The sequence below is a fragment of the Tursiops truncatus genome, chromosome 1 (assembly GCF_011762595.2).
Source record: "Tursiops truncatus isolate mTurTru1 chromosome 1, mTurTru1.mat.Y, whole genome shotgun sequence".
Taxonomy (NCBI): Eukaryota; Metazoa; Chordata; class Mammalia; order Artiodactyla; family Delphinidae; genus Tursiops; species Tursiops truncatus.
This window is the reverse complement of record NC_047034.1, coordinates 80,502,776-80,529,255: the sequence shown is the minus strand read 5'-3', so window position 1 is coordinate 80,529,255 and position 26,480 is coordinate 80,502,776. Positions and strand designations below refer to the sequence as shown.

General features: G+C 40.4%; 1 protein-coding gene and 1 long non-coding RNA gene across 3 annotated transcripts in view; both read left to right on the top strand.

The window, feature by feature from the left end:
• The window catches only part of MAN1A2 (mannosidase alpha class 1A member 2), a 168,094-nt gene extending 154,360 nt beyond the window's left edge, over positions 1-13,734 (top strand). Inside the window, exon 13 of one of the 2 annotated variants that reach the window (XM_073809085.1) lies at positions 13,602-13,734. In XM_073809085.1, the coding sequence (XP_073665186.1) occupies positions 13,602-13,698 (97 nt within the window). In that variant the 3' untranslated portion in view covers positions 13,699-13,734. Of the gene's footprint in view, positions 1-2,538; positions 8,455-13,601 lie in introns of those variants that run through there. The other variant, XM_019919690.2, reaches the window with a different exon arrangement.
• A 1,848-nt stretch (positions 13,735-15,582) lies between these two features.
• The window catches only part of LOC109547365 (uncharacterized), a 32,102-nt gene continuing 21,204 nt past the window's right edge, over positions 15,583-26,480 (top strand). Inside the window, exons 1-2 of the long non-coding RNA XR_004527656.2 lie at positions 15,583-22,994; positions 24,102-24,183. This is a non-coding gene — a long non-coding RNA (uncharacterized lncRNA). The remainder of the gene's footprint in view (positions 22,995-24,101; positions 24,184-26,480) is intronic.

Below are 26,480 nucleotides of genomic sequence, written 5' to 3'. Positions count from 1 at the left end.
TTTTGCAGCAAAGATCACACTTCTCCAATTGTTCTATTTTTAAAATCCAAGTTAAAAATCTTAAATTTAAGTCAGTAGTAGTGTACCATGTCCTTGACATGAATTGTTTAGCTATATTACTGTACTTTTAAACATTTGTTATAAATTTTAAATATATCTGTATATCTATAGTCTAGCCTCTGCTCCCTAGGGATTATTTGACTTTCCAAGAAGTAGTTAGTCTTATTCCAAACCCCTACTTAAGGTCCAGAGGTGTCCTAAGGAGGGTAGACATGGAAGTTGTATTAGTTTCCTAGGGCTGCCATAACAAATTACCACAAACTTGGTGGCATTACAGAGATTCTATTCTCTCACATCTCTGGAGGCCAGAAGTCTGAAATCATTTTCTTCCGAAGGTGTTCCTTGGGTGATGGGAGCTTAACTTCAGTCTTCGCCTCTGCCTTCACATGACTTTCGTCCCTATATGTCTCTGGGTCCAAATCTCTCTCTCCTTTCTCTTGTAAAGGTAGAAGTCGTTGGATTTAGGGCCCATCCTAAACCCAGGATGATTTCCTCTTGAGATCCTTGACTAATTATATCCCCAAAGACCCTACTTCCAAATAAAGACACATTCTGAGGCTCCAGATGGACATGAATTGGGGGGCATGGGGACTGTTCAACCCACTACAGTAGTATTAAGATTATTTTTTAAATGATTGTTTAAAAATAATAATACCACTTTCTGTTATCTAAAACTTCCACAATCACTATCTTATTGATTTTTATAACTTGTGTGTTTATGTGAGGTACTTCTATAGCATCCCCAATGGAAAGGAATCATTTTGCAGGAAACTGCATTTTCTCTCTATTCCTTCACTTACTCCTCTCCCAAGTAGTGAGAAGATTAGAATGAGCCTGATACATTTGCCCACATTTAACCAAGAGACATGGAACTGCACAGAACATAGCTCTCCTGGACATACTTGTGCCCAGAACACAAAGGGCTTGTGCTTCTGATCTCCATTCAGTAAGCTGACCCAGCAGAGTCTCTTGCTATGTCCATCCAAGTCTTTTTTCAGTTCTACCTTCTCTGCCTGTAACCTGGTGAGTAAATCAGTCAAGCAGATCTCAAGGTCTAGAATCAAAGTGAAATTAGAAGCACTGTCACTCTCCATTCTAGCTTTATCAGTTATAAAGTTGATAAGCAACCCTCCTTTACCCCAGTGCTGTGTTTTTACTCTGTCATCCAGAACTATAACAGTAAGCAGAAAAGATATTAATGTGCCTATTTTTAAAGTAAGTTTAGCTAGAATATTGTAAAGGGATTCTTCACCAAAGCCTAGTAAGGCCCAGCGATTGCTAAGATCAAGAGTTAGAACCCAGATTTCCTGACTCTGTATAGCTGTTTCTTTAAGCTTACTTTGATGACCCCCTAATAGAATTCAGATTAGAATTTGCCCAATTATAGTATATAATATTCTTACCTATAGTGGTAAGAATCATTTTGTAAACTATCATTTTTAATTTCTAAGTTACCACTGTGGCCTGCAGTGTTTATGGAAAGGTATAAACATATGCCTTCATATAAACAATGCTATTACCTATTGGACTTCTCTGGTGGTGCAGTGGTTAAGAATTTGCCTGCCAATGTGGGGGACATGGGTTTGGGCCCTGGCCCGGGGAGATCCCGTATGCCACAGAGCAACTGAGCCTGCGCTCTAGAGCCCGCAAGCCACAACTACTGGAGCCCGCATGCCCTAGAGCCCATGCGCTGCAACTACTGAGCACATGTGCTGCAACTACTGAAGCCTGCACACCTAGAGCCCGTGCTCCACAAAAAGAGAAGCCACTGCAATGAGAAGCCCACATACTGCAACAAAGAGCAGCCCCCGCTCGCCACAACCAGAGAAAGCCCACGCACAGCAACGAAGACCCAATGCAGCCAAAATATCCCCGAAAAAACAATGCTATTACCTATTAAGAGAGACTAATTATTAAACCTCCTGTAAATCCATAATGTTTCTGAAACCTTTATTTAAATTTGCAGTACCTGCTCTAAGAACTGCAAAAACTAATGTATTAGGAGTATGTGAAAGTCCTTGCTGTGTCCAAATAATGTGCTTTACTTGTTCCTTCTGTGTTTCTTAATAAATATAGATTAATTAATTTCTAGTTATACTATGAGGTCTCCAAGCTGCCAAAACATATGATTGATATTATATCTGAGTTTTAAAAGAAGGTCTCTAAAAAATTGTGAATTGGTTTGTTTTATGCCATTTTACAGTTTGTTGTTTTATATGTTTCAGGCAGGTATATGGGATTTGCTTTTTAACTGCCTTATTTCAGAGGTCTAGTTGTTCATCTTACTGGATTTTCTTATGCACTCTTCTGGAATATTTTGTGTTTCTAATCATTTGAATGGATGAGGTTCATTTTCTGGTGTATTTTTCATCAAACCTGCTCAAAATAGGTCATGGGTGTCCTCTGCCATTATAACTGAGATCACTTGATCTTCTTGTTGAATTCTAATTGAAACTCATTTTCCCCTTTTATTTTCAGATACTTGTATCTTCTGTTCTCCAGTGATGACCTTTTACCTTTAGACCACTGGGTATTTAATACAGAGGCTCACCCTCTGCCTGTGTTACATTTAGCCAACACCACACTTTCAAGAAACCCTGCTGTTCGATGAAAGCAGCTGCAGAAAGACCATTCTCACCTGTGTTTTGTTTACATGGACCACTACAGAAATTAGTCTGGAGAGGGGCCTTTTGAAAACCTGGACCTCTTAAGTCAACATGGCAGGGTGAAACGTGACTCTTCCCTGCAAGACTTTTCAACTTGTAGATGTTTCAACTTTGAAATGATTCCATTTTATACCTGACCAAAACATATTCTGGTGTGTGTAGGACAGAGACCTGATGTGCTTTGATTCTTAACAAGATGGTCACTTGAGAAATTATGCCTGTTACTGCTTATTGCTTTTAGAGTCCTGGAATCTGGAGGCTAGATTTCCTGAGAATAAGCCAAGAATGTGGAGCACCTTGCAGGAGTTGGAGATGGCTTTTGGAACCAATTATATATTTGTTTCCTCCCAAAGTGGAGCAGCTCTCAAGTCAAAATATTTACACATTGTTTATCCCTTTTTTCTCCATTTTTAATAACGGAATGAATTAAAATAAATAAGAACAAAAGAACAGTGTAACTGCATCAGCAGCAAGAAGACTCAAAAAGGAAACAGAATACTATCCCTGTCCGAATTTTCAAGTTTCGTATTAGATGACCAGACTGGCAGCCATTTCAAATCTCAGTCTATCTATTCCATTGAAATTCCTTGGTTAAATTTCTTTTCTCTGGAGGCATGATCTCACAAAGAATACTCTTCAAGTCTTTGTCTCCATATAGAATCATTGAAACTGCTATTTATCATAACCACTACTTACGAACCTGGGTTTGGGATTTTGTGCATGTTGTTCAGTCTAGTGTTGGTAGCATGACAAAAAGTGGGGACAATGCCGCAGTTTGTTGCCTTGAAACCTGTCCTAAGAGAAAGCCTTGGTTTTGTTGGTAGGAGATTATTTTTCCAAAGCAGCAAATCTACCAAGTAAATTTTATCTACTTCAACCTCATTACAAACTTAGTAGAATCCCTCCATTTACAACTCTCTTTATGGGGCTTGGCAAAATTCACTGTACTGTCATTGCAGCTCTGAATTTACCTTGAGGAGGCAAATTACTTTTACAATTTACTAAATCAAAAACAAAATATAGTGACACTTCCTTAACTATTTTTGGGACAGGGGATCCTTTATTATCCCATTAGACGAGGGAGCTTTTCACAAATATTTTATGTAAAAAATAAATTCAACTTTTTTTTCTCCAAGGGTATTTACAGAAATTCAAACAATTAATCAGAATAGCTTCAAAATAATTTTTAGTGATTAAATGTGGTATAATTAATTATATTACACTAAACATGGGATATATCTAAGGGGCTTTCTCTTACCATCAGTAGATTTTGCAATGATATTTCTTTTTAAAGAAATTATGATTTCTCTATATTGGGAGGGGAAGAACTTAAATTTTATCAAGAACTGTAAGATAAATATCTGACTTAATAAATTTTCTGTCCCTTGAATTTATGTCGCAGTGCAAGACACTTTTTCTTCCTTACCTTTAATACAGACAGCTTCCATTGACAGTAATAGTTGGGAGTAGTAGTATTAGTCTAGTATTTACTCTGAATTTGAAGATTTCATGAAACAGTGTGCAGGAAGCCCACCTTAGAGTTCTGAAGGCTTATTTTCTTATTTTGTTAACTCTTTCATTAGCATGTGGTAGATTTAAATTGGAAAAAGATTTAATAAATTAATATGATTAAATATGTTTATCACACATAGTCAAGCAGTCCTCACAGTTCAGCAAATGATCCATAAATGATAACCACCTCAAGATTTTCAGTATACATAGAAAGTAAGGATGTAGAGCCAGTTGCATTATTTAAATCTTTAGGAGAGTTTAATTTTATACATATTTTGAGACTATAATACCTTTTACTAGTTGAAAAATTAAAATTTTTAAATGAAAAGTGTAGATGACTAACTTTAGAAGAGAAAGGGGAAAGTATTTGGTTCTCAAAACATGTTAACTTTCCTCCTGAAAACAGCAGAAGCCCACTTATGGGTCACTAAAAAGAATGAAAAACTTGACTTGGCAAAAGACCCAGAACAGCTGTAGAGATGGCAGTGAACCCTCCCTCACTTCGTTTAGAAGAATGCTGAGTAAAGGGGCCTTCTTGGTTCCCCAAGAACTTCCCAAGGAATGAAAAGACAGAACCCCCGCCCCAAGTGCTCTGTTTGTGTTTCTCGGATAACTGGAGCTCGGGAGAAGGCAGAGAAGTGTACAGGCATAGCCAGTTCTGGTACAAGCAAAAAGCTTGAGGGAGACAAAGGAAGAGTCTTCTTCATCATCTCCTTACCTTCCTTGTGAGAAGACTAGCGCTTATGAGTGTGCTTCCTTTTTTTGTTGTTTTTTCTTCTCTGAATACCAAAGGCAATTAAATTTAAGTCAGCTACATATGACCTGCCAGTGTCATGTTTTATTTTTGTTATAGATTAAAAAAATTATTTTCTCCAAGATCCATCCTTATTCCATAGTATCCCATATTCTGCTAGTTTCCAAGAACATACTTTACTTTGTTCTGTCCTTTACAGTCCTTTGCATTTTGTAGACCTTATTACTCAGGTTAAATACTCATTACATTTATAAGACCTTCTGCAGAGAGCCCAGAAATGCTCCTTTCCAGGTGCCTCCTCAAAAGCAGACACATTACTTTGTGCCTTTGGCACAGATGTGCAGAGTAGATAGATCATTTGGTATATAAGAAAAAAGAATAGAGATGCTGAACACCCCCTCTACCGTCTATATTTATTTTTCTTTTAGAATTTTAGGATCATACTTTTTGGTTCAAACCAGTATAAAGTTGTTAAAACCAAGAGAATGTGGTCCCAATCAAAAAGAAGTCTTGGTGCAGAAAAGTAAGCACCCAGTCACAGGGTTCTTACTTTCTCGTGGGTTGCACAGATATGCTCTTTTATGTCTCTCTGACACCAACTTATTCTTGTCTTTGAACAGATGTTTATATGTAAAAGCAAAACCTGGATATTGAAGGAATATATTCCTTCTGTGGAATATTGACCCTGATTCTCTATGATGTCCTCTAGGACAACCCAGGGCTTCACTTGGTAGATTTTAACCAAGCAGTTTAAAATTTGATCATTAACTTCTCATCTCCATTCTCCATTGCCAAAGTCTTTGTCAAAACTACAAATTTGTTGCTAAAAGGTTGTGCTCGCCATTCTCATCATGGAGCTTCTCCTTAGGCCTGGATTTCTTTGAATGAATGAGTGAGTGAATGAGAGGGTGAGTGAATAAACACAGGGTACCTAATATGTGCCAAGCGTTGTGCTAGCTACTTTCAAGTATTAGAACTTTTTGTGATTCCAGTGGCATTTTCTGTATAAGAGTTGTTCATACCATTTTAAGTGTTTTCCAGTATGATTCATGTTACAAAATCCTTAATTTTGTATTTCATTTAAATTAAATAAGGAAAGAAATGGTTTATAATATATTTTAAACAATGTATTACTATATAATACTAACAGCTATAATTGTAGTTAATAAGTCTCTTGGAAAATGTCAAAGAAATACTTGATTTCTGATGCAACTTTAACTAAAATATCTACTTTAGAAATAAAAACATTCTTATTTTGCTATTATCACTTTAATTACATAATTAAAAGTTAATGTTTTATAGAAATGCTGATTATTTTATATTCAAAAATTTTGTCACATAATTCATGGGTAAAATTTGCAGTTGTGAATTGTTCATGCTCTGCTATGGTTCCTAGTAATGGTCCCATGCTGTTAAATATAAAGAAAAATATACTGAAATATTTCTGAGTTGCTAATAACAGTTCCTAGTAATGGTATCTTGAGTTCTTATTTTTCTTTAGGTTTCCTTACCCTCAAATTGGCTAGCTCATATCTTATCCACTCTTTACGTAGATACATACATAAATACAGTTGTACACAGAGATTTTTAATACTGTCTCTGTCTGCTAATTAACAAACACGGTTGTTAACGTGTTTTTGGCTGCACAAATTCTAAGCAGAATATTTGAGGAACCAAATATGATCTGGAGATATTTTAATGCACTTACTTGGTTCAGGAACATTGGTGAAGATGATTTTTTGTTCCTTCAGCTCATTCAGATCACACTCTTTGTGATCTATAATGGATCAGCAAGCTTCCTCCAGAGGGCTAGATGATAAATATTTTAGGCTTTGTGAGCCATGCAGTCTCTATCTTTACTACTCAGTTCTGCTGTTGAACTGTGAAAACAAGTACAGACAATATATAAAGGAAGGGGTGTGGCTGTGTTCCAATAAAACTTTATTTACAAAAACATGGAGGGCTAGATTTGGCCTCTGGATCATAGTTGTTAACCCTCGATCCCCATTTAAATTTGTATAAGACCCTATAATCTTTGACCTGCATCTTTTATCTGTGTTTTGAGTACATAATTCATTTTTAGAGCAAAAAAAAGATGTGTGTATGTAAGATTGTATGTATTTGTGTAACCTAAAGCTATATATTTTGTTGTCTTGAAAACAGCTATACTCTACTGGAGTCTGTTCAGGTTTCAATATGGTACAACTATCTTGAAAGAGGCATTTTTTTGTTCATGGGGTATGCTATCAGTCCTTATCCTTGCCTTGTCATTTAATGCCACAATTTCAGAGTCTCTGTGTAAAAGGAAGGGTCTCTGTGGTGTCAAAATAGTATATTTGCTCCAAGTTCTGCCTGCTCATTGATCTTTGGACCAACGACTCTGGATTGCTGGAGCTGCAAAAATTCCTCCACTTGAATACTCGTAGAGTCCTATGACAAGAATATGATAGAATTTCTGACCTTTGTGCTAAAGAAACCAATCTCTTGGAAAAATTTTAAGCAACAGGAGAAATGGGTTATGTGCCTCAGTTGCCATTTGGCAACCACTAATTTTTAGAGTGCAGAAAGGTACTGCCCTCATTACCTCTACAACAGCCTAAATCTGAGGAGTGCAGAGAAAAGATGGATCCAAAAGAAGAGTTCCCCTTCCTCTTCTTGCACTTGCCTCAAATTCTTTTCAAGTCAATAGCATTATTTCAGAATGTCAGTGTGCATCATATTTAAATTAAAGCATCTTCAGCCTTAGCCTTTTAACTGTTTAACAACTAATCCATTTTAAACTTTGAGCACAGTAGAACTCATGAAATTACACGACACCATATTGCTAGTATGTATGTATGTACGTTGCAATGCACCAGTCATCCTGAGAATAGCTTTTTCACGAAGAAGTTTATCAAATATTTCACTGTATTTGGAAATTCTAGAGGAGGGGAAGCCTGTACTCAGAGTGATAGGGGAGCACATGTTCTAAATGAGCTACCTTTCTAGGTCCAGCATACTATACAGATGGCTTCAGCCCAGTGTGAACGTTAAGTGTGAGTACACAAACACACCCACATACATACATGTTAATGTGCAGAGGATTTTAAACAATTTGGATGCTACAGAATTCTGCAAATTGCATACCAGAAAACTCCATGGAGATAAGCTCAGCTCTTCTTGGGAAAAGTTATTTTTTAGAAAACTTAGAAATTAGTTTTTGTTTGGATTAACTGAATAAAGCATCCCCAATTTTAATACTGGATTTGGAAGTTGAAATGCCATTCCTCAGTCTTACTGGTCTCAAATTCAGTGGTATAATTTTTCCCTAAACTAATGAGAGGGGCAAGTATAACCTCCTAAATCGGTACCCACTGGCCGCTCCTGAACTGATTTCCAGTTATGTCCTCCATATGTAATTTTTATAAATTAAAGGTAATATTGTATATTAAAGATTAAATAAAGATGTTCTTTAAGTGAAAAGTCTGTTTAGCTTTCATTTGTACCCAGGATGACAATACAGTTCAATCTTCCTATTTTCAGAACAACTTTGGCTTTTACAGTAACTGATAATCTTCAGTCTCCCACGTTCAGAGAGTATTTCTTTTGGTTCAGCTAATCTTCACATTCCTTGATGTTATAGAAACATGAAGAGATTACTTAAAGGGTAATTTTCATGCCATCTAATTTTAAGAAAACAAACTATAGGCCTGTGCAACAATCTTATAGTATGACTGTGCCTGTTATCTCCAAGACCTAGTCTAATCCAACCTCTGAGACCATCAAGCTTAAAAATTGCTTTGGGACTTCCCTGGTAGCACAGTGGATAGGACTCCGCACTCCCAATGCAGGAGGGGACCCAGGTTCGATCCCAGGTCAGGGAACTAGATCCCACGTGCATGCTGCAATTAAGAGTTCACATAGAGATATGGGAACATATGTATATGTATAACTGATTCACTTTGTTATAAAGCAGAAACTAACACACCATTGTAAAGCAATTATACTCCTATAAAGATGTAAAACAAAAAAAAAAATGTTCACATGCTGCAACTAAGGAGCCTGAGTGCCGCAAATAAGACCCAGTGCAACCAAATAAATAATAGGTAAAAAAATATTTTTTAAAAATTGCCTTAATCACTGGATCTCATTCTGTCACATTAAAATCTGACCTGACCCTAAGAACTCTTAAGTGATTCTTGAGCAAAAATAGGCCTACGGGGCTTTAGGAATAGGATCAGCTAAACTATAGATAGTGGCTTAATCTATTGATACTGTAAAGCACAGTGTATTTAAAACCCTGTACCCATGGAGCGTCAAATGAGGTAGTAGTAAAGCCCAAAATAACAACCAATTTACATCATTGAGGTCTACTTCTTCCTGGCACAGTAGATTTTAACTTGATCAACATTTTAAACTAGGAAATTTAAATTATAGATGTATCAAAATTAATTATGGACTTATCTTTTCAGAAGCAACTAAAACAGGACCAGATAAAAGAGTAAGATCTCTGAGTGACTATAATGTGATAAAGTCTGGGCCTCTGCCAGTTATCTGAAATTTTCGTCATTATTTTATTGGGTTACAAAACACTGTCAACATGCAAATAGCAATCATGTTAAGAGTATGGGTTCATGGAAACAGTAGATTGGTGATTGCCAGGGGCTGGTGAGTGGGGAAGATGGGGAGATGTTGGTCAAAGGGTACAAACTTCCATTTGTAAGATAAACGTTCTAGGGATGCAATGTGCAGCATGATGGCTATAGTTAACACTGTCGTATACTAGAAAGTTGCTAAGAGAGTAGGTATTAAATATTCTCACTATACACACTCCAAAAAATGTATGTGAGGTGATGAATGTGTTAACTAAGCTTATTGTAATCATTGTACAGTACATACATATATCAAATCATATACACCTTCAATTTACATCATGTTATGACAATTGTATCTCAGTAAGGCTGTAAAAAAAAAAAAAAAAGATTGTGGGTTCAGATGGTGAGAGACTGTACCTTGTTAGTAGACCTAACAAATTTCTTCAATTTCTTTTTGTGATAAAATATAACTTAAAATTTGCTATTTTAACCATATTTGTGTACAACCCAGTGGCATTAATAATTACATTAACAGTGTTGTGCAACCATCACCACTATCTATTTCCAAAACTTTTTCATCACTGCAGACAATCTCTGTAACCATTAAGCAATAATTCTCCATTCTCTCCTTCCCTCAAGAAAATTTCAATTTCTTAACCCGAAGAAAATCTTAATTTTTTATCTGTAAAAGGAAGATAATAGCGATTTTTTAGGAGAACTAAATAAGAAAAAATCCATGTACCTGGACTGAAATAAGCTCACAAACAGCAAAGAGTTGCTGTTTTTAAATTATTTTCATTAGCAGCAGATTGGAGTAAAAATTCCAAAAGAAATAGAAAAGAATTAATAAAGAGGGGAAAGGCAATAAAGATCCAAGAAAACTATAGTTCTACCTCCTGTTTTATACGTAAGGAAATTGAAACAAAAGGGCATAAAGTGAAGGCATTAGATGATCTCTAAAGTGGTTTTGCAATTTCATCATTCATGATTTCATGAAGTGTCTCATGCAGTTTTGTTATTTTTAAAAATTTTTATTATTATTTTTTAGAAGATGTTGGGGGTAGGAGTTTATTAATTTATTTATTTTTGCTGTGTTGGGTCTTCGTTTCTGTGCGAGAGCTTTCTCTAGTTGTGGCAAGCGGGGGCCACTCTTCATCATGGTGTGCGGGCCTCTCACTATCGCGGCCTCTCTTATTGTGGAGCACAGGCTCCAGATGCGCAGGCTCAGTAGTTGCGGCTCACGGGCCTAGTTGCTCCGCGGCATGTGGGATCCTCCCAGACCAGGGCACGAACCCGTGTCCCCTGCATTAGCAGGCAGATTCTCAACCACTGCGCCACAAGGGAAGCCCCAGTTTTGTTATTGTTATTAGTGACATACAAATATATTAATATATATGAACTAATCAGTTTAAAAACTGTACAGTAGAAGTTACTTTTTGTTAAAACACATACACAACACCAACAAATAAATACACTGAAAGTTAACAGCAATTATCTTCCTTTGGCAAGGATATAAGAGAATTACTTTTTGCCATTTGCTTTTTAAAATTAACTTTATTGAGGTATGATTTACATAAAACTTTCCCATTGTAAGTGGGAATATCGGTGATGTTTAGTAAGCTTATAGAGCTACACAACCCTCCCATAATCCACAAAGATCCTGCATGCCCATTGGCAGATGGTTTCTGTTCCTGTCCCAGCCCTTGGCAACCACTAATCTGCCTTTTGTCTTACAGATTTGCCTTTTCTGGACATTTCATACAAATGGCATCCTGTGTATACCGTCTTTTGCATCTGGCTTCTTTAACCTAACATAGGGTTTTCAAGCTGTATCTGTGCTGTAGCAAGTATCAAGAGTATGTTCCTTTTTATTGCTGAAAAGATTTCATTTCTATGGATATAACATATTTTGTTTATCCATTCATCAATTAATAGACATTTTGGTTTCCACTTTTTTGCTATTGTGGACAATGCTGTTATGAACCTTTCATACAAGTCTTTGTGTTGACATATGTTTTCATTTATCTTGTGTATGTACCTACCTAGGGGTTGGAAATGCTGGATAATATGGCAAAGTTATGTGTAACTTTTAAAGAAATTTCCATACTGTCTTTCAAAATGACTGATTTTACATACACACCAGCAATGTACAAGGGTGAGAGTACCAGCTTCTCCACATCCCCACTAACATTTGTTACTGTCTTTTCTATAGCCATTCTAGTGGGTGTGAAGTTGTATCTGAATACGGCTTTCATCTGCATTTCCCTAATGACTGATGATGTTATGTCTATGCTATTAGCTGTGCATATGTCTTTGGTAAAATGTCTATTCAAATATTTTGCCCATTTAAAAAAAAAGTGGACTGTCTTACTGAGTTGTAAGAGTTCTTTATATATTCTGTATTTATTTTCTCTAAGATTGTGGGTTTGTCGTCTTACAATTTTTTTTTTTTTTTTTTTTTTTTTTTTTTTTGCGGTACGCGGGCCTCTCACTGTTGTGGCCTCTCCTGTTGCGGAGCACAGGCTCCGGACGCGCAGGCTCAGCGGCCGCGGCTCACGGGCCCAGCCGCTCGGCGGCATGTGGGATCTTCCCGGACCCGGGGCACGAACCCGTGTCCCCTGCATCGGCAGGCAGACTCTCAACCACTGCGCCACCAGGGAAGCCCTTACAATATTTTTTAATGCTCTATTTTGAATGCAAAATACTCTGATTTTGATAAAGTAATTTAACAATATTTTCTTTTATGGATTTTCCTTTCTTTGCCTAATCCAGGGTCACAAAGACTTTAGAACTATGTTTTTTTCTAAAAGTTTTATAGTTTTAGCTCTTACATTTAGGTGTATGATTCATTTTGAATTAATTTCTCATGTATGATAAATGTCTAAAGTCATTTTTGTATGTAGGTATCTAATTATCCCAGTACTATTGATATTTGTTAAGGCTGTCCTTTCCCTATCAAATTGCTTTGGCACATTTGCAAAATATCAATTGATCATAAATGTAAGGTTTTATTTCTGGATTCTTAATTTTGTTCCTTGATCTATGTCTTTCCTTATGCCAATACCACATTATGTTGATTACTGTTGCTTTAGAGCAGTGGTTCTCAATAAAGGGATATTTTTGCCCTGCATCCCCCAATGTCTGAAGACATGTTTGATTGTCGTGACCTGGGGGGGGGGGGGCGGTAGGAGGGATGGTGCTATTGGCATCTAGTGGGTGGAGGTCATGGACAAGAGACAGTATTTATTAGCTACTTTTTTTCCCCGGAAAATAGGTCACTCTCCTGTTTCTTTGCATATCTTATATTTTTTTAATTGAAAACTGGAAATTTTAGGTAATATTGTAGCAACTCTGGATTCTGATCTGATCTCCTCCACCCAGGGAGGTGGTGATTGTTGCTACTGCCATTTCTCTGTTTTTTTGTTTAGTGATTTCCCTGGTCTAATTCTATAGAGATCACCTTTCCTGGGGTGTATGACCACTGATATCTCTGCTCAGTGTTGTATGTTTTACATCTTATTTATATGTTTAAATACATCTTCCTAGGAGTAAGCCCTGCGTCAGCATAGCTTAGTGATCAGCCAGTGATTTGTCAGAAGTTGTGCTCAAATATCTTGAGCCAGTAAGGGCTTCCACCCTTGCCAGTGGATCTGTGTGTAGGTTGTGGAACACATTCAAACTGTGTGCATCTTACAAGTTCACGTAGCTTTTACTTTACATTGGGCCCTCACTAGTGATAACTGCCTGCGTCCAAGGCCTCACATTCAGCCAGGAATGTATACCAATAGCTAGGGCTCTCTCTAGTCTCCCCTGAATATATATTCTGCCTTGCTCTTGCTTGCAGCCTTCCAAACCACCAGGGACATGTGGCAAGGTGCACCATGTTTGTGTCATTCCATGGACCTATCTCCCTGTTAAATTTCTGGCCAGTCTGCCAACTGTTGCTGGTCCCAACCAGAACCAAAACTTCAGGCTAGCTGCATTGATCTTTCGAGTTCTTTTGCCACTGAGATTGCTATTTCTAACAATGCCCAGGAGAATGGAATTTTTCTGCCCTCGCTCCACTCCAGCTTGTCCTGCCTGGGAGAACTGCCATGCTGATGGAGCTGGAAGGACATGGGAGCAGCCCTAGGCTGAAATACTGCGGACACACTGTTCTCACCCAAAGGTCAGTAATTTTTCTTGCATAAATGCTTCTTGATATGTTGTATGCCTTTGCTCAATTTCTAGAAAGTTTGTCTATGTTATTCCTTTGGGGAAAGAGATTTGCTCCTCACTCTGCCATTTGCCATTCCAGGAATAAGTAGAAGATGGATGGATGGATGGATGGATATTTTTATTGACATTCTTTGTAAATTCCTCTAGAAATTTTAGCTTTAAAGCCTTGCTCTTCCCACCTAAAAGGCCTTTATCCACTTCTATCAAAATTCTACTTATTTTTTTGGGTTCTCATGCAATGAAACTTTTACAGAACCTTCCCTGACTTCCCTAACTTCCTTAACTTCGAGGGATTTCTTCCACATTTGTACATCCATTGTTCTTATTCTTAACTTTCTTACGATTTATCACATACTACCTTACATTTATGTGTGAACATGCCTTTACGTCCCCTACTAGCTTGTCCAACGTTTAAGGACATAGTATGGTAGTCATCTTTTAACCCACTTAACAACTTATATATCTGTTGAATAAGCACCCGTTTCTCAGACCTCAGTACTCTCCACCAGATCAGGCTACCCCATTTAAGGGTCCATTTCTCTTGATTTGGAGTTTTCTTGCAGCAAAAACTTTATCAAAGCCTATACACTAAGAAAAGTCTAAACGTTAGAAAAGGGATATGTCATGTATTGTGTCCTTTTTATGCAAATGTGGGAAATACACAGTGCAGCTGGTGCACAGAATATCAGAAGGGCCTAGTGGGAGGAACAGGTATCTTCCATTAGTCAGGAGTCGAAAACTGTAGTCTATTGTCTTCCTCTGAATGATTGTAGGGCCTTAGTCAAGTTATTCAACTTCTCTGGACCTCCGTGTATTTTCTATAAAATGAGGAACCTGGACTAGGAAATTTGCATGTGATTCATGAGATAATTAATATGGTTATTATATAGCACACACATTTATTGAACTTTTACCTGCTGTTTCCAGAAGCTCTAGCAAGCTTCAAGTATACATAAATCAAAATAAAATCTCCACCCCCAAACAGGGATTGGCCTGCTTAATATTGTGACAAATGCTCTAAGAGAGGAATGCACTCCATATTATAGGGGCAGAGTAGGAGGAGCATCTCATCAAGCTTAGGGTAGGTTTGGGAGGGGAGAAGATAATCCAGAAAGATTCTTCAAGAACCAGACATTCTAATTGAATTTCACAAGGAAGTAGAGTTTGAAGGTAAGGGGGAAAGGAGCTATTTGATAAGGCAGCGATGCCTGAAGAAGGAAGGGATATGAGATCCAGAGCACAGGTAGGAAGACTAGCCTTGAACTTGAGAAAGTACACCATTTCACTGAGACCCATAAAACAGTCCTCTCATGCAGTCCTTTTCAGGCCCTGAGATTGCATTGTCCACGAGCCAGGGTGGGCCAACAGGGGCACCCATCAAGATCCTAGGAGTAGCTGTCCCTTCTGAAAGTCTAGTTTCAGTCATCCACCAATATCAAGGAGCCCATGAAATACACAAAATGAATGTTATTTAGGGAGAGGTTAAGGGAGTCCCCTGGAAATATCTTTCAAAAATACTCATCAAAACTTTGGATGGGGCTTCCCTGGTGGCGCAGTGGTTGAGAGTTCACCTGCCGATGCAGGGGACACGGGTTCGTGCCCCGGTCCAGGAAGATCCCACATGCCGTGGAGCGGCTGGACCCGTGAGCCATGGCCGCTGAGCCTGCGCGTCCGGAGCCTGTGCTCCGCAACGGGAGAGGCCACAACACTGAGAGGCCCGCGTACCGCAAAAAAAAAAAAAACAAAAAACTTTGGATGACTCCAAAACAAATTAGCATGGGCACGGTATTTTGAAACAGTTCAGCAGTAAGTAGCCAGAAATGTATGCCACCACAGGGTGATAATCTCAAAAAAAAATTTTTTTTTAATCTTCAGCTGTTTGAAGCCTGGGAGGCTTGAGATGCAATGAAACCTCTTGCTTAAGTTTTTCAAAACACCCTGACGTTGATGAACGGACAGATGCCACAAGCTCTTGGCTGCTCGGGAAAGCCTGTTACTAAGAAATTGCTGGGACCTACAGCAGCCTCAGCACAGGGTTCCGCCCACCCCTCGGCTCATGCCCCACCGAAACCAAGTCAGTGATGAAACGTTTGCCAAACAGAAGACAAATATTGCCTAAAAAAGACTTTTCCATTTCTTTCCTAATATGACCTCCCTTCCTTTAAAGGCTTTGAACTAATAGGTAAGACTTATTAGAAGACGAAAAACGTCTCATACCAGAAGATAGACCTAGAAGAATTCTAATTTGAGCCCTACGAATGATTTTAGCTCACACAGACAATCGATATGTTGTGGAATAGTGTATTTAATGACACTTTATAAGTCAAATTCTAATGCTTGCAGTTATTTATACAACTCTGCTTAAGTCCTTTGGGAATTATTTTTTCTTTAAACATTTATTGAACATCTATGTGTCAAGAATCGTGCAAGGCACTGAAGATACAGAGCCAACTTTGACACTTAACTTGTGGATCTGTGGGGCCAGAAGAAGATAGATTGGCAAGCCACAAATTATGTTTTCCAGTAAAGGTGTGTACCAAATGCTCCCGGAGTTTAGAAAAGAGAAACTGCTGCTGGTGGGGAGGCAGGAGGATGTGACAGCAACACGGTTACCGATAACCAGCCCTGATCAAGTCTTCCCCGTCTGTGAAGCAGGGGAAGTGAGTTTCCTAAGCAAAGACTAGGTTTGAGGGCTGGGTTTGTACCTTTTGGAGCAGGCAAAGCTACTTGGTGGTGAAGAAAGAGTGCCAAGGAACCAAACCATCCTCACTCGAGCTTTCAGAGAGGAAGCATTTGACTGAACTTTGGGGAATGAGAAGTTTGTTGGACGTGGTAGGAGTCCAGTTGCAACACACAAGGAAAAGTCATTCTAGGAAAAGGAATATGATCTTCAATATGATCATATTTGAGATGCTGAGGGAAGAAGGGATTACACTTTAGAGCAACCAGTCCTTCCAGGCAGGGCTGCATGACATGTTTGCATGAGCTGGGGGGAGTAGAAGGGGAGGGGACCCAAGACGTGACAGGGGCCCAGTCACCTGAGACCTTGTGTCTGCTGTAGAGAGTTTGGCTTTTACGCTGAGTGAGATAGAAGCCCCTGGAAGACTGAGCGAGGTGCAACGTGATCAGCTCTGTGGCTGTAAAGGGTCCTCTGGCTTCTGTGTGGAGAACAGATTGTTGGGGGACAGTTTAGAGGCTACCGAAATAATCTAGGTGAGGAATGGTGGTGACTCAGACCAGTGGCGAGGACGGGGATCGGGTCTATAATTTGAAGGTAAAGCTGACGTGATCTGTTCGTGGGTGGGGGTGAATGTGAAAGAGAGAGGGGTCAAGGTTGACTGCCGAGTTTCTGACCTGAGCACCCGGCAGAATGGAGTTACCACTTACAGAATGAGAATGGTTAATATTTAGGAAGGGTGAAATTAGAAATTTGTTCTTGAACATGTGAATTTTGCAATTCCTATTAGGGCAAAGCTGCAGAAAGCTCGAGGCACAGGCTTGGAGACTGGGTGGGAACCAGGGACTCAGGAAGCCAGGACACAGAAACCCCTGGGCAGGAGGCCACTGTCAGACACAGCCTCCATCGTGGGTCTGTCACAGACCTGTTCTTAGGGGCCCCTTGCTTTGCAGCCTCATGTGAGGTTGGAAGTTTGTGTTTGGTGAACAGTGGAGAAGGGTCCAATTGCCTACTCTGGCTGGCGGGGGCAAGGAGCTTTCTGCCCATCGAGAATCATGTAGTAAGGGATTCCCTAAAATTTGGAAGTTCTAAGTGCTGGCGAGAAACAACAACAGAAAAGACAGATATTCTATAAAGTCAAACACTAGGGATTCAAATCCCAGGTCTGGTGCATATTCACTTGGTGACCACGAGCCACAAATCCAACATGTCTAAGTCTCAATCTTCTCATCTGAAAAATGGGACAATACATACCTCTCACAGGGTGGTTGGGAGGCTTAAATAGCTTGTCCCACATGGCACCACTAGGCCAGACCAGCTGAGGCTCAGACCAGCCTTGCTTCCTGAACAGCTGTCCTGCTGGATGGGAGCCCAGGCCAAGGAGTCAGGACTTCACTCACGGACCCACCACCTGGCTCCAGCCTTGCCCAACAACTCCCAGTCTACCACCGTTTTTATAGGTAGAGGGTGGTTGCCGGACATCCTGTGATGACTATAAATCCCTCTATCATTTGGCTCTCCTCATTCAGATGAACAATAATGCCCTTGTATCCCAAGCCCCTCTAAAATGTCAGGCACCCTGCTAATCGCATTGCAAACATCATCTCATATAATCCTGCTAACAGCGTGAGGTAGGTACTATGATCACTCCCACTTTCAGATGAGGAAACAGAGCCTCAGAGAGGCTAAGTAGCTTCCCCACGGTCATTTGAAATGAGAGCGTATACTCCTAACCTCTAGCCGTACCACCTCTGACACGGGCTGATGGAGTCCACCTGCGGGCCCAGCGCTGGCCACTTTAGCTTAAGCATGAAGCCAACCTTCCCTGAGAGCCCGCTGGAAAAGGGAGAGGGATCCTGCAGTTTCCTTCAGAGCCGGGTGGGCCGCTTCTTCCCCATCCTGGTCCAAGCGTGTTGCCAGGCCTGGGTGAGTCTAGCTGGAGCACTGGGCTGCCCACGGGGATCTGCACCTAACAGATCTCAGAAGCCTGGCCAGCCTCCGCCCTCAAGGGCTCATTGGGGTGCCCGTGTGGCCCTGAGGTTCCTCCCTGCTCGGGCTGTGGCTTACAGGAGCTGTGCTGCCCAGGGTGCAGTCCCTGAAGAGCTCGGGAATGAGGAGAGCATTGGGCACTGCTGGAAGCTTCCAGGCTCGTCAAAGATGCTCTCTTGAAGAGGGCACTTGTGTGTGATGCAGTGTGTGCCATTGCCCTTGGGCATTCGGGGCCCAGCACACTTCAGACCAAATACTGGGAAACAGCCCTGTTTGTGGAGGACAGAGGGAAGCAACTCACACCTGGCTCCAGTGGAGATGCCACGTTACATTTGACCCCTTTCATGAAACAAGAAGCACAAAATGAAACATTCTGAGGGTTGGGTGTTTTTCCACTTGGCAAACATCTATGATTTATAGGGCAGATGTTACTCGTCGCTCACTCCAGTCCTTTCCTTCTTCCTCCACCCACACTCCCTGTCAGCCCAGCTCAGGCTGAGGGCCTAGATAAGCTGTGCACACTCAGCTCACAAGGCCTTGAGCCCTTGGTGGAGGAACCAAGGGAGACCTCTTGGAGAGGAGAACCCCCGACTTCACCCAGAGCCTGCCCCTATGCTCCTAGGCCAGCAAAGTTTCTTAACAAGTAAGAACAGGGCTTCCCTGGTGGCCCAGTTGTTGACAGTCCGCCTGCCGATGCAGGGGACGTGGGTTCGTGCCCGAGGACCACAGCAGTGAGAGGCCCGCGTACCGCCAAAAAAAAAAAAAAAAAAGAACAGAGAGGCAGGGTCCTCCTTGGCCTCTCCAGGACCCAGGAGATGCCAGAAGGGACCTCAGTTGACATGCTTCCTGGTTTCCCAGCAATATCAGGAGAGCAGAGGATGCAAAGGGCAAAACCACCCAGCACACGTTAGCCGCAGACTGAGCTTCCCATAGGTTTCTCCTTCTTGGGCTTGAGAACCACCAGCCTCCTCCTAAAATAAGCTAGAATTTTTTTTTTAATCTAGTTTAATGGGTCCTAGATACTGTCCTTGAAGATAATTTGCAAATTAGGAAACCAAAAAAAGAAAGAAAATGGGAGAGGGAGGAGGGCTCTTTTAAAAATTCATTCATGCAACTTTTGTTTATTTACAAAGCACATTCAGTAATCATTAGTGCCAAGTTACTGGAGTGTTTACAAAGATTCGTTATATTTAGTCCCTACCCTTAAGGACCTATCACTATATTGTCATTTCAACTTTGTTCTCAGGTTGCTTTGAATCAGGAAAATTGTCCTGGAAAGGGCTTCATTCCAGCTAGGCTTTTTGTCAGTAAAATTTAAATCTGGGTTTTTAGGCAAAAGTGACTCAGCTAACAATTAAGCTAAAGACATTTTTAATCAGAGTTAGCTGAGTCAATATGGGTTTAATTCAACTGAGCAAGCATTGAGTGAGCATCTGTTATATGGCAGGTACTAGGCTAGACACCAGGGGTGTGGAGGTGAATAAGATACAGTCCCTGTTCTCAAGAAGGTCACAGTCTAAATATATCCGAACTACAAGGTGAATTACATGCCATAAAAAGGCATGACATGCTGTGGGCAGAGAGAGTACAACCACGTGGCTGGAAATTCTGAAGAAGTTGGCCTTAGACAGTTAAAACAGCCCTCCTCAATTCTGCACACTCTTCTATCTGTCCTATCCTCTTTTTCTTTTCCCAGCCAAGTCCATTCATTTAATCATTCATCCAGGGATTCACCAAATATTTATGTCCCAGGCACCATTCTAGACCAGGGATGCAGCAATGAGTAACACAGATAAAGGCCTAACCATTTGTGTACATTCCAGTAGGGAAGGGATGGGTAACAGATACTAACAAGTGAATAAATAAATATATCATAATTTCAGTGACGATGAGTGTTGTAAATTAAAACAGGGTGGAGGAGACAAATAGGACAAATGGGAAAGGCATGTGTATTCCATCTCAAATACAGTGTTAGAGAAGGCTTTTCTGAGGTGGGGACTTTTGAGCAAAGACCTGAATGAAGTGGCAGACAAGCCTGGGAGCGCTGGGGGAGGAGTACTCCAGGCGGAGGGAACGGCAGAGGTAGAAACATGTTTGAGTGCCAGGTGGCAGGAGCATCATGAATGAGCAGAAGAATAGCAAGGGAATGAGGATGGAGAGGCAAGCAGGGACCAGGTCTGGAAGGGCCAACACCAGGAGTTTGGATCATGTTCTAAGGGTGATGGGAAGCCACTGGAGGATTTGGATAGGCACTCAGATGATCTGATTTGTGTTTTTAAGAGATGCTTATGACTGTGGGGTTGAGAATAAACTGTAAAATGTCAAAAGGGGAAGCCAGGAGGACTTGTGAAATCTTTTCGATTTGAGAAACAAAAATAGAGTTGACCTTTCTGATATAGGGAAATAGCAAGAGGAGTAATGCCGGGGCGGGGGACTTCCGGGGCTTAAGTTTGCTCGTGGCAAGTGTAAAATGCTGTTAGATAGCTGAGTGGAGATACAGAGCAGGCAGTTGGGATACTTGGATCTGAACTTCAGGGAGCAGGATAAATAAAAAGAGATCCGTGTCTAGACATACTGTAGTGAAATGACAAAACATCCAAGATGGAGAGAAGACCTTGAAAGCAGCCAGAAAGAGAAGACAGATCACTTGAAAAGGCCAGTTAGAATGACGCTAGCTTCTCAACAGAACAGTAGAAGCCAGAACTTGGACCAAGAAGGGTTGAGTGAAAATAGCTGTCAACTTGGATTTGTGTACTACTCGAAAAGTATTGCTCAAGAATAAGGGCAGGGCTTCCCTGGTGGCGCAGTGGTGGAGAGTCCGCCTGCCGATGCAAGGGACACGGGTTCGTGCCCCGGTCCGGGAAGATCCCACATGCCGCGGAGCGGCTGGGCCCGTGAGCCATGGCCGCTGAGCCTGCGCGTCCGGAGCCTGTGCTCTGCAACGAGAGAGGCCACAGCAGCGAGAGGCCCGCATACCGCAAAAAAAAAAAAAAAAAAAAAAAAAAGAATAAGGGCAAATTATATATAGGAAACAAAATTGAGAGGATTTACTACCAGGAGAACTATTCTGAAGAGTAAAATTCAAGGAAGAAAGTGATGTCAACAGGATGGTATGATGTACAAGGCAAAATGGGAAGCAAATAAATGGCAACTATATCAATAAACTCAAAAATGTCTTTGCTGAGTTAAAAAATATTCTAAACAGCACGGTGTGAGTTCAGAGAGGGGGGAAGAGAGGTGAATTCTAGGAGAGGAACGAAGATGTAGTTCAACTTTAAGACTTTAGGTTAAATATGTATGGTAAACTTTGAAGGTAGCCACTGAAAGACCAGAAATAGCACACAAACATTCCAAATGTGTAAAGAGAGAGAGAAAAAAAGAAACAAAGGAAATAACTTGATGAATTTTTTTAAAGGGCAAAAATGGAGAAAGCCATCCTTGGGCTTCCCTGGTGGCACAGTGGTTGAGAGTCCACCTGCCGATGCAGGGGACACGGGTTCGTGCCCCGGTCTGGGAAGATCCCACATACCGTGGAGCAGCTGGGCCCGTGAGCCATGGCCGCTGGGCCTGCGCATCTGGAGCCTGTGCTCCGCAACGGGAGAGGCCACAACAGTGGGAGGCCCGCGTACTGAAAAAGAAAAAAAAAAAAGAGAAAACCAGAAATTGTCAGGTTAAAATAAAACCGTGATAGGCTATTAATGCCAGGCAAGACTACATGATTAAGGACATGGAAAAGTGAAGTGCCCCCATTGAGGGGTTGAACATAAGAGAGTGACTCATCAGACTTGTGCTTTAGAAAGACGAGACTGCCTGGACCATGGAGTGTGGACTAAGGGACGAGACAGGAAGCAGGAATGACCATTAGGAAGCTTCACCATCATCTAGGCTGGGAATGATGAGGGCCCGAGCTGAGGCTCTGGCAGCGACAGCAGGGATAGGCAGGGTGGGCGGGGGAGATGAAAAAGACATGTCAGTTATCCTAAGATAAAGCCCCAAATGGCCATGCCCTTAAAGTCAGAATGACAGCCTCGGGCCTCTGATCTCAAACAGGGACACATAAGCCCTTGTGCCGAAACCAGACCTGAATTCTGAGCTCAACGTCAAGGCCTCCGGAACTGTGAGAAGCTGACCCTTTTTCATTTACAAGTGACATCGTTAGTGCTCTAAGCAGCCTGGGCCTTCTAATCCTGCTGTTGAGGGAGGAGGTTGTCAAACTGTCACATTGAAACCCTGTCTCTGGAATGGTCATTTGAGACTCTGCTCTCTCAGAAACTAGAAAAACACTGGAGGAGAGAGAAACACACACGCACACACAGTATCTTAAAACTACCAGCTCTAATGTTATCGCAGTAAGATTTCCTCCCTCTTGAACAAAGCTTGGATGATATCAAAAACCCTGCTCTCACAAGTCCTTCACACTTCACCATGTGAGGAGATCTTATTATTTTATTAGGCTGGATGCGTTATTATTTCCCACATTTCCTCTTACTGATGAGGAGACACCAACCTAGAAATCGATGTGGCTTGCCCGGGATCACTCAATGGTAAGTGGCAAAGCTGAGAATGGAAACCAGCTTGTCTGGTGTGGAACCAACTCTTTCTGCCGTCAGGTGTGAGAGCTTGTTTTGGTGGGAAGAGGGAGCAGTGGAAGGGAAACTGGCCAACTCCAGCCGATATTTCCAGCCAGCCCCACCCACTAGTCTTTCTTCTTTGGTTTGTGTGTTTTTCCAACAAAGAAGGAACATTTTTAGATAAGTATAAAACCTGGCATTTAGGTTTTAACAGATTTCTCAGTTCAAGAGGCAGAAGGCAATTCCTGCAGGGCGGGGGTGGGGGTGGGGCACAACATCCAACTAATAGCATTTCCTGAGAGAGGAAATAGAGGAGAAAAATCATCAAAGAAATAACGATAATTTCTTCGAACTAAAAAACATGAACTTATACATTGAAAGGATTCTGAGTGCCCATCACAAAAGATGAAAATAGACTACATATGTGAAACTGTGACATTTCTGAACACTGTGAACAAAGAAAAATCTGAAGAGCTTCTAAAGAGGGTCAGTTGGATAAAAGTCAGATAAAAAGGATCAGAAACAGAATAGGTTTAGATTTCTCAATAGTAACCCCGGAAGCAAGAACATTACTTTCAATATTCTGTGGGAAAATTATTTCCAACCCAGAATTTTATATTTGGTTAAACTATCAAGCAAGAGGCTTAAAATGAAGACATTTCAGACAAGCAAGGTCTTAAAAATGTACCACCTAATAGGAGATGCTGAAGAATAGCAAGCTAAAATTGGTAATTGGCTGAAGCCAAAAGTCCCCATTATTGAATGAACTCCTGAGACACATGACTAAGCCAGAAATTTTATTTTTAGAGTTTACTTAGTAATATAATTTTATTATTAAACGTTTTAGAGGTCAAGTTTTAAAGTTTTGCATTATAATGCAGGAATGATATTTTGTCAGCATATCAAGATGCTAGATTACTCCTATGATCATTATATATGTCATACAAACAGATGCTCACTTTCAACTGAGGTTTTTTAGAAGAGCAACTATTTTGATTGTCTCCTCGCCAGCACAAGGTACCCCTGATGGTAATGATGCTCCCAACATATTAAGCTTTTCTTTTCTCTGTTGTAACTAAGGTACTGCTTATTTCAAGTCCTACTTGAAAATCCGGTTGCTGATGAAGATGTCATTTGATTGAAGCAGTCCTGCAAACTGAAGGTTTGTACTGTTGGGATATTTTCATAAGGAAACTTCAGATTTTTGTTCTCACTTAAATTTGTATTTCTTTAAACCTGGGATAATCAATTATGGAAATGAAATAACATAACTGGGTTTCAGAATCTTCTATAAATTTTCATCTGGGGAATTCCCTGGCAGCCCAGTGGTTACGACTCGATGTTCTCACTGCCAGAGCCCAGGGTTTGATCCCTGGTCAGGGAACTAAGATCCCACAAGCTGCGTGACGTGCCCGCAAAATAAAAAATAATAATAAAATAAAGGTAAACAAAGATGATGGAGTTTTGAAGTTGTTAAAAAATTTTTTCATCTGGACCTAAGATTTTATTGCACGCACACCAATTTCGGCATCTTTCTAGAGAAGGATGAAAAGAGGATTTCAACAGATATAATTTAAGAAAAGGCTGCCCTCTCAAGGTCCATTATTTTGATTATTTTCCGGCAGATTCCAGCAAATGAATTATTTCTTTGCAACTAACCTTTGGGTGTTAGCAAATCCCACCAACTTAGTATTATTACCTGACACACAATATTAAGTCATTTTAAAAAGTCAAGTCATTTTTAATATGTAATAGCTGCAGTTCCAACTTGTTTGACCATCTTGTATCAGTAAATGGCAAATCCATTTCAAAGGCATGTAGTTTCTCTTTTACAGCAGAAGAATGATGAAAATGGCCCACTATCTTTTTGCTTCAGCCTGGAACTCTGTTCAAACATACTGTTATAACTCTTAATACACAACTTAAGGATGTACACGACATTTTTTGCTTGTAATTTCTTCACTTTGATTTTTCTATTGTCAGTCTAAAGATTGGTTTTCTGTTCTGTGAATAAGTCTTCTATCAGTTTCACCATTCTCTTGGTGAGACTGCCCTTTCCTACCCCCACTCCCTGGTTTTACTCCTTGGCAAGCATTCATCATTAATCCATTGTGGTGACAATCTCTAAAAAACAAATTCTTCTGCTCGGTTCTGCTTATCTAAATGACTGAAGTACAGGTTACAGAAGTAGCACACTGAATAACATTATGAAAATGTATACTTCCAGTAATGGTGGGGTGGTTTGTTGCAGATCAACTCTCCCACCAAGGAAAAGCATAAAAGCTAGACAAAATACAAAAATGCATCTCTTTGAAGGCATCAGAGAGCTGGATACAAGGTACCTTGGACTTGAGTGGCCAGATCCCTGAGAGAAGAAAGATTCATTGAGATGAACCCTGTATTCTGCAGTGCTTTTCTTTGGAGACATTTGCGCATTTGCCAAGTTAGGAGCAGCACAGAACTGAGAAGCTAGGGAGCTGAACAGAGCTTTCCGTCGTCTAAAAAAGCTGAGGAAAAGAAGATGTGAGTTCTGGGCTTACCAAGAACAGGCCCTAATAAACACCCCAGATTTCCCATTAGGACCCCCAAGAGCCTGACTCTGGGAGCCAGGGTAAACCAGAAATAGATGGTACTCACAGAAGACTGAAACCCAACCTTGAAGCAGTACAACCCCACACTGGATTAATATAACCTGTCCTTCCTCTAACTCTATCAGAAACCAAAATTAACTCCCCTCCAGAGGAATATAACATCATCCAGAGCCTCAAATCTGCTCTACAGTTTTTTACACGTAACAGTCACCATTCAATACCAGGCAAGATAGAAAATAGAACCACGTAACTAAAATCCAAGAGAAGAAAAACCTTACAATATAAACAGTCTCACAGATGATCCAGGTATTGGAGTTTATCAGACATGATTTTTAAAATAATTGATTAATATTTTTAAGAAAAGATGACAATATGGAGAATTTTACCAGAGAACTGGAACCTATAAAAACAGTCAAATGGATGGTGCTCTGTGGTGACCTAAATGGGAAGGAAATCCAAAAAAGAGGGGATATATATATACGTATAGCTGATTCACTTTGCTGTACAGCAGAAACTGACACAGCAGTGTAAAGTCAGTATATTCCAATAAAAAAATAAAGAGTCAAATGGAAGTTACAGGAGTAAAAAATAAAATAACTGAAACTAAGCATTACACAGATTAACTGCAGATTAAATACAGCAGAAGAGAGAAGTCATGACTAGGAAGACAGGTTAATAGAAAAGATCCATACTGCAGTGCAAAGAGTGAGGAAAAAAAGATGGAAAACATAAAGAAGAGTGTGAGATATATGTGCAATAGTGAAAGTTCTAATATAAATGCAACTAGAGTCTCAGAAGGAGAGAAGAAAGAGAATGGGACAGAAGCAATATTTTAAGAGCCACTAGCCAAGAATTTTCTAAAATTCAG